Source organism: Lepisma saccharinum, chromosome 19, assembly GCF_977018435.1.
Source record: "Lepisma saccharinum chromosome 19, izLepSacc3.1, whole genome shotgun sequence".
NCBI lineage: Eukaryota > Metazoa > Arthropoda > Insecta > Zygentoma > Lepismatidae > Lepisma > Lepisma saccharinum.
In genome coordinates this window covers 44,668,108-44,677,445 of record NC_139247.1, presented here as the reverse complement: position 1 = coordinate 44,677,445, position 9,338 = coordinate 44,668,108, and the positions used below count along the sequence as shown (strand labels likewise).

At 36.2% G+C, this 9,338-nt stretch overlaps 1 protein-coding gene across 1 annotated transcript; it reads right to left on the bottom strand.

Moving 5' to 3' along the window:
* Positions 1 to 3,144: 3,144 nt before the first annotated feature.
* Positions 3,145 to 3,600, bottom strand: LOC146003008 (histone-lysine N-methyltransferase SETMAR-like). Its single transcript, XM_083141168.1, has one exon. It carries the CDS (start codon positions 3,598 to 3,600, stop codon positions 3,145 to 3,147), a length of 456 nt encoding a protein of 151 aa, XP_082997294.1.
* Positions 3,601 to 9,338: the final 5,738 nt, after the last annotated feature.

Genomic DNA, 9,338 nt, shown 5'->3' with positions numbered 1-9,338 from the left:
CCACAGAGAAGATATGCAAAGTGCTGAGGAAAGTGGGTATAAGAACTTACAGGAAGGGAGGATGCACTATTTTAAGTATAGCCAGCAAGAAGGAGGAAGGGGTTATCTACGAGGTGAAGTGCAGAGGATGTGAAAGTACTAGAGAAACAGGACATGAAGTTGAATGGGATTCGGCTAGGCGAATAGGAAAAGAGAAGAGAGAACTAGTGAGAAAATGGAAGGAGGCCAAATAAATAGAAAAGAAAGGAGAAGACATCATGAATTGGAATGGAGGAATCAAGATAAACAAGGAATGGAAGAGTGTGTTAGAGAAAGTTGAAAGGATGAAGAAAAGGAATGAAGAAAAAAGAAGTATGAACAAGGAAGAAAGAAGAGAAAAGAAGAAGACCAGAGGAGGAGGTATTCATCCATAACCAAAAAGGCAGGAGGGGTGGGGGAGTGGTAAGCAGGTGGTTCTAGACTCTTGCTAATCTTGACCTGTCAATCACCTGTCAGTGTAGTAGACCCATTAGTCAACAACTGTCAGGTGGTGATATGTTTAATTCCTTTGGAGAAATCTTCCTAGATAAGGACTGTCAACTTGATTTGTTGTTGTCTGGCTAGTGACCCTGCTATGTGTATGTAATCTTTCTGTGTGTAGTATATTTCATCATTTTAGTTTAGTTCTGAGGAAGACCCTGATACAGGGTTGAAATGTTACCTGTTAAGTGTTTTTATCTTAATAAACTGCCTTGGTCAGCAACTTAGTGTGATTAAGATCTTTAAATTGGGTGTAGGAGTGATATTACAAGAATTTCAATTAAGATTTTTCTGACTATTATGGGTGAAGTATCTCATAGTAGTCAATGTGTTTTAACCTAATGCAATGTAACTTGCAACGATGTAAAGTTACAAGTGGAACTTATGATATGCATTACATAGGTGTTGGCATTACAGTTGGCAGTACCAGCAGCCTGATATGGTTAGACGTACTGTTACTCAACGTCCTTCTCACTTTAAGTACTAAGTGGAACACGGTCTGCATGGAACAGTATGGTAGCTACCAGTACATTGGTGAACATTTCACAAGGGTCAAAAAGGACCCTTTTCCTGTTGCATTGGGATGGTGCCATAAATGCCTCCCTACCAACTAACTAACTAACTAACTCTCTAGCCTTCTTAAACCCGAAGGTTCATGGCTGCAGCAACACAGGCCTTCCATCTGTCCCTATCTTGAGCAAGATCTATATACTCTTTTCCATCCCTACCGATTTCCCTTAGGTCCATCTCGACGTTGTCCCTCCATTTTCGTCTTGGCCTCCCTACTGGTCTCTTACCATCAGGTTTCCCAACAAGAATCCTGTAAACTCCTCTTTCTTCTCCCATTCATGCCACATGGCCTGCCCACCTAAGTCTTCTTGATTTAATTATTCTAATAATATCTGGACGTGAATACAATTTATGTAGTTCTAAATTATGTAACCTTCTCCACTCACCTGGCTCCTCATCCCTTTTAGGTCCAAATATTTTCCTAAGGATCCTATTTTCAAATGCCTCCCTACCACGAAAACAAAACACTAACGTTTGTGGAGATACCACATACCATTTTGGAAATAGATAGAAATTCTCAACTTAAAAGGATAGAGGAAGCAAAAAACTCAATCTTCCTCCATCAACTGTAAACACAGTTTTGCAACAATGCCAAAAGATTTAAGAAAATGTGATAATGTGCATTGTAATTTGTAAAAAAGGGCCAAAAAAAAAAAAAGTTCCGAAGTGGGGGAATTTGACAAATGCTTGTTCACTGGTTAATACATTGAAGCTGGTCAAAGGATTCATAAAAAATGATAATTTTTCAGCATCAAATGGTGGATTGATAGTTTCAAAAATTGACACGACCTTGTTTATAAACAGTGTTGCAGCAAATGCCGAAGTGTCAATGACAGAACTGTGGAAACATGGAAGGCTCAAACTTTGCCCAAAATTATACATACCTCTCAACCAAAAGATGTTTTTGATGCAGATGAAACCGTTTTTTTTTCAATGCAGTGTCAAAGATGTTTGCAATAAAAAGTGCCGTGGATAAACATTGTTTGTATTGACAGAAGTATGAAAACATGGAAGGCTGAAACTTTCCCTTTATGATCTGAAAGATGTCTTAATATAGACAAAACTAGTTTTTTTGTTGTTTTTTACACACACACAATGCCAAAAACAACATTTTCATTTCACAAATAAAAGTTCCATTGTGGAAAGAAGAGCAAAGAGCATCAAACTGTACTTTTATGTGCAAATGGGGATGGCGGTGAAAATCTTCCACCATTGGTCACTGCAAAATTTGTGAAACCACACTGCTTCAAGAATCGTGGATGACATCTAAAATTTTTACTTAATTTTTTAGAACCCTTTTGAGAAAGATTTTGATTTTTGTTGTCCACTGTATCTTGCATCCACCAGACACATATTTTTTTTATGTAAATTTCTTTCCGTGAACTGCAGAAGCAAGCTCCAGTCATTGGACCTAGGGATAATACGTAACTTAAAACTTTGGTACAGGAAGCAGGTTGTATAGTGATTGCTTGTTCTAATTGACTGTGCCAAGGTAGAAAATGTAAAACTAGGGCTGGGCCGATACTTTTGCTGATGTATTGGTTAGATTTTATTTACCGATACCAGCCGATACTTTTCTGGCATTTTAGTACGAGGCTTGTCCGGAAAGTAAAGATACAAACCAAAAATAAGATCTAAAAGAAATGTATTGCTCGCAACTAAAGTTACATTTGACACACTGATACAGAGGTTATTTGTCCACATAAGTGCCACCATTGTTCAAACATTTGTTCAGATGCGGAACAAGTTTTTGTATCCCTGAATCGTAGAAATCAGCCGCCTGCATCTGAAACCAAGTTGTGACGTCTTCCCTGACTTCATCGTCGTCAGCAAAGTGTTTTCCACCAAGATTTTTCTTGAGGTACAGGAACAGGTGGTAGTCGCTTGGTGTAAGGTCAGGGCTGTATGGCGGATGGTGAAGGACCTCCCATTGAACCTGTGCAAGCAGATCCTTGGTGACATTCGCTGCATGGGGGCGGGCGTTGTCATGAATAAAGCAGATTCCACTTGACAACATGCCTCTCCGTTTGTTTTGAATTGCACGTCGAAGATGTTTCAAAGTCTGGCAGTAGGTTTCAGCATTAATCGTTCTTCCAGGTGGCGATCCCAGAAAACGGTTGCCATCAGCTTGAGGGTTGAAATTGACGTTTTGAATTTTTTGGCTTTTGGAGAATGGGTATGGCGCCACTGCAGTGACTGCTGCTTGGATTCAGGCGTGTGGTGGAACACCCATGTTTCATCACCTGTCACAATGGAGTCCAGGAATGCATCTCCCTCTTCTGCGTAGCGAGTAAGAAGGTCCAGTGCATATCCCAGTCGTTTGGTTTTGTGTTTGTCAGTCAAATGTTTTGGGACCCAGCGTGCACACAACTTTCTGTACCCTAACCCACTCTCAACTTCATGAATAGTGGTTTTCGAACTGTCAGGAAACATCACACACAATTCTCGAATTGTCACCCACCTATTTGCATGCACCTCTGCTTCAATACGATTGCGAAGGCACGGCACCATTTCGCACATTTTGACGATTCATTACATTCCCGTACACAGTCACAATTTCTCTGTGTATATCCGATGGATGCTTTCCTTGTGCCTGCAAAAACCTGATCACGGTGCGCACTTGGCGGGATTCGGTATCGCCGCTGCCATTTACAACGTGTGTTCCTCGCACAAGACTCAGCGCATCAATGAAGATACACTCCCAATCCTCGTCGTGGAGATCACAGTTACTGCCAGTGTTGCCAACTTTGGTACACATTTTTCCCCTAACGTGCAAATGTGTTTGTATCTTTACTTTCCGGACAAGCCTCGTATTTCACGGGGTCTAATTGTCATGGAAATTATGCAAAATTTGAAGTTTCCATATCCTTTGTGTCAATATTATGTGATTACATAACAGGCATTTTTATATCCTGATTTACTTTTTCAATATTTTAAAGCAAAACTCAATGCTTATAATTGGAGTGGAATACTCATTCACTAATATTAATCAATATTTTAAACAACTTTTAATTGTTGCAATTTTCAAGCATCGGTATCGGTTCAAAGTGGTATTTGCTCGGTATGCACAAGCTATTCTTCATCTTGGGACAATGTACCTAGGACTGGAGTGTGCCAGCACAAGGAAATAAGTGATATAATCAGTGATTCTGAATCGGTGCAAACATAGTTTCTGTAGAAGAGTTTGTTTCTTGCAATGATCAAGTTTTGACTGCTGAGGTGTAAAGCATGATTTTTCACATGAATCAGACATGGAAATTGTACCTACTGAAGAGAATTGTCCACTAAAATTTGATGATACCATGTCTGGTTTGGACATGCGGAAACAATATACCTGTAGCATCAACAAAGTTGATGAAAATATTCAAACAAACATCACGAGCTTAGAAGCGTCACTATATAAATTGTACCATAGTAACAAAAGACAAGCTACTATGACGGTATCATAATGAGTACCATCATAAAGTGAAAAATAAAATAATTTTATCAGTTAAAATCTACGATTTGAGCTCGTATTTGGTGGTTTATATTTGTACAAAATTAATTTACATCACTTTGGCTTTGTTTTAATTGAAGTACGTATATAAACTTCAAACATTTAAAATATTTTATATCTCAGCGATGTAATTTGGTTTGTGATGTATCAAGAATATGCTTACCGTAAATTGCCAATTTATGCAAAATCGCACATATGTTTGGTTTCAACAGCTTTTACTTGCTCATTCATTACTATATGGGTACGAACATGTATTTAATATGTATAACTAACACGTACAATCCATTTGAAATAAGTTTTGGTAGAATTTCGACGATAAACTTACGATTTGCTACAAGGAGCGCCTTGAATAGTAATCCTAAAGTCATAAAATTGTGAAACATAGCCAACTCACATAAAGGGAAAAATCTAACTTGTACGTAAATAACCTTTTTCCCACCAAAATTGTAAAACTTAAAATAACTGGAAAAAGGTAAAAAGAAAATATGTAAACATGTGATAGAATATTGTAATATATGTTTTATTGTATCTAATTTATTTTACAAGCATTTTCATGTACAATAACTGTACAATTCTATATTTGTCACTCAAAAAATTATAACAAGTTTATATTCTGTGCTTAAAGTTGTAACAGTGTGAGTTTTGATACACTGCTTCATCTAAAAGATCAACTACGACGAGCATGGAGTCGCTAAAATTTTTCGGAAACTGAAATTGGAACTATTCTATTATAACGTGAAGATTTGCACGAGAAATGTGATTAGGAAGTGCAGATAAGGATTGTATTCGATTTTTGAACTTGCAAAAACTTCGCAATGTGCAGCTTAGGTCAAAAGGACGTTAAAAAGTGACCTGTCCACAGGACGTAAAATGAAAGCCATCTTGTCTTGATGATGAATTTTCAGATAAGTATCGTACATGCATGTAGCTACATAAATGAAAGGCCTATTTTGAAAATATGAAAAATTCGCTTGCTTTGAATGTGGAAAGTCTATAGAACAGACAAACACACATAATTTGTCTTGGATAGTTCTTCGTTATAATCGAGCGCTTAGTGCAAATCGTCTCGTAAAAAATCTTGGAAACTTGGAACAATTTTCCATATGCTTATAAGTTGACTTGAGATCGTGACTAATATGTAAAAGAAGTTGAAATATGAAAATGTGATATGGAAATGTAAATCTTAGTTGATTATATGAATGCATGCTTAATACGGTGTATGAACGGATACTTCGTACTTGTGAAATTTGTTTATAATACACTGTTCATTAATACTTAACATGTGGTAATTTTCTTTATTTCTGCAAAAGTTAACACAGTTATTTGTAAGGTTAAGTTGATATATGAAAAATTTGGATTGAACTTTTGGGCAACTTATGATTTGAAATATTAAAACAATTTTTAATCCCTTTTTAAAAAATATATGACCATGACATTCAGTAAGCCGAGGAAGAGCGTCATATATATAAGATTAGTGAGACTCATCTTGTCTCTTAATTTAGGAGGTAAATTGTTAAAAATACACATCTGATGTGTAACGTCTCATAGTAGATATATGAGACTCATTTAGTCTCAGTTATATATAAGATTACTGAGACTCATGTACTTGCTTTTTATAGTCTCATAAAAATCGATCTTGTCAAGATTAAGGTAACATTAAGACCTTTGTAGGCAGTGTTGCTGAAATCATACATGTAGTTTGTTACATAGGGTGTTTAAAATTCAATTTGTGTATTTACGTATTTAATTACTAAATTTGTTTCAACATAGCCTATAAGCAATGACGGAAATTGTTGAAGGAAATGTCACACTGATGGACATTGTGGGGTTACTAAATTCCCTAAATAGTAAACTAGACACTGCTTTGCAGGTGCAAGCAGAACAAAATAAAAAGGTAGACACAGCTTTGCATGCACTAACCGAAGCAAGTAAGGCTCATACTAAGGAGCTTAAAGATCTCAAAATTGAAATGGCTCAATATAGGAATGAGTGTATAGTTAGAAATGACAAGGTAGTTAAAGATATACATACGCTTGACAATAAGGTGAAAGGGAGATTGGTATCATTAGCTGACGATTTTGATAACAAAATCGCAAGTGCAATCGAAGACCTGTCCAGGCAATTTGATTTGAAGTTTGAGAAATGTTTTAGGGCTTGTGAAGAAAATGATCTGTCTTTATGTGCTGTAAGGAAGGATTTGGGATATGTACATACTGCGTTAGATCGATTGCAAGTTACTAGGCCATTTGCGAATATGACAACTAGGGGTGTGCAGCAAGATATGTATGATGTGGAATACGAATCAGATGACGTGAGTCACATCATTCTCTCATCCAAACCTTCACCTAATGTCAATAATTGTAGTGAAAATAATGATTGCCTAGAAGGCATTAATTTAGCACAATATACTGATATGTCTAATGATCATGCAGTTTCTTACTTAAATATTAACATTAGAAAAGCTTTGTCTCATGTTGAGTCCAATTTAACAAGTATGGTGAATAAAGTACTGACTCCAGTTGCGGTCGGTACAAATATACCATCGATGAATGGAAATGCGAATTCAAAGCAGGGTGTTTTTCATCAGCTTGATGCTAGACAGGTTGATCTAAATGTTGAAAATCGTGTAGATCAAAGTCGACCTAGTGTTGGATATGTTCCGCATGATTACAGTAAATGTAGACACCTTTCAGGCACAATTTCTAATTCAGAAACTGATTGTGATATCAACTCAGATCATGATAGTACATACATAGATGATGGTCCTTATTGTAATACTAGACTGGCTAATAAGCGAAATAAGTTAAAGCAAGACAAGTCTACTAGCAGAGTTGGAAGGAATGTAGGTAATAGATGTAAGATGTCTTCTCCGACAAATGTTTCAAATGTTAATCATTCGGAAGTTGATCCGTCGAGAGATACATTAAAGGTTAGGTGTAAGCCAATAATTAAACCACAGGATTTGAGGCATTTTCCTCATTTTGATGGTGTTACTTCAGATATGATACCATCTGAATTTATAGAAAAGGTAGAGGAAAACCTGGAAATTTACAATGTTCATGAGAGTGAATATCTGAATTATTTACCTAAATTACTCACAGATTGTGCGCGTACCTGGTATATTGAAAATAAATTAAAGTTTAAGTCTTATACCGAGTTTAAAGCAGATTTCTTATCCCATTATCAGAACGATAGGTGGAAATCTGTAAATTTGACGAAAGTTTTAAATTCACCTTATGATAAAGACAGCAAGGGGAACTTATTGCAGTTTGCGAATAAGAATTACAAAAAATTGAAATCTATACAACCACACGCTGATGAAGCTCATCTTGTTGCTCAGTTATCTTCGTTGTTACCTTACAAAATAAGTGAACACTTGGTGGTGAATAACATTCATACGCTGAGACAAACTCTGCAAGCCATAGAGAATTTTCAGTCTTTAAAAAATAATCCAATTAAGCATATGGATTCTAGCAAAACTTATGGTAACCAAAAGTATAAATCTAAAATAGCTAATGTGTCTACGATTAAGGATCACAATGACCAAGGTATGTCTAACAGAAATAGGTTAAGAAGCTTAGGGTGTAATAATGATTTTGGATCTGCTCGTAAATCCTATGATAATGGTAGGACATGGGTAAAAAGTGATCAAATTTCTAGAAACGTAAATAATGGTTCAAGGCAGGAAAACTGTTAGATGCTCCTGATACAGGAGGTGTCTTGAGCATCAAAGCGGTTGAAAATCCTCCTTTTCCCAAAGCTCAATATAATGCACACTCAAGTGAAATAAATAATGATCTTCATTGTGATTTAGATGAGTTCGTTCCTAAGTTAGGAGATCATCAATTACTTGGTGACAGTATGTTAGTTAGATATGCTAACAGTATTTTAAGTTACAGATGGAATATGAATGAATCTGCTTCCAGATTCATAGGTTTGTGTGTCTCGGGACAAACCATTGATGATCTGCATAGGCGTGTATCAAATGCTAAGAAAATCTCAGACAAAATATTGGTCATGATAGGTACCAATGATTTAATTAGGAAACGTAGCTTTGAACAAATGCAGTTATCCTTCAGTAAACTCTTGAATACATTGAAAAGTAAATGTGCTGAAATTTCGATACTATGTTTGCCACCTCTTCCTAAGTATATGTCATTTCCTCATGAACAATTGTGGCAAACATGGAATAATTTCAATCTATCTTTGATGTCGTTAAACGATGATTTTAAAATAAAGGTATACAACATAGCACCTTTATTCTTTTTAGATAATGACCGCATAGATAACTCATTATACCAGAAATTCATTGGTGACTCGTCCAGGGGCAAAGTAGATATGGTACATTGGAATTATGCGGGTATGACTAAAGTTAAACACTTTTTGTATAGTATGGGCTTTGGATGTACACCTTGTACTTCAAGTGATAAAGTGAGTAGAGATGTAAAAGTGCAAGCTACTGTGCACAATGTCAATGTTAGTCACATTAGGGATGCAAACAGCATTGAATGTTATCCCGAAGAGGATAACGTTTTGTCTTTGCGGAAAAACTAACAAGCGACCTTTGTTTAAAAGTGGGTGATGAAGGTCAAGTTTATAATCCCACTACTGATAACATTAATCTAGGTAAATGGAAAGAATTGCATAACAGTGATGGGTATGGATCAAAAGAAATTCCAACACCAATTAATGCTCTCAACTGCAATAACAGCCTTACTGCTAAAATAAAAATTTTAATATTAGATAAATTTTA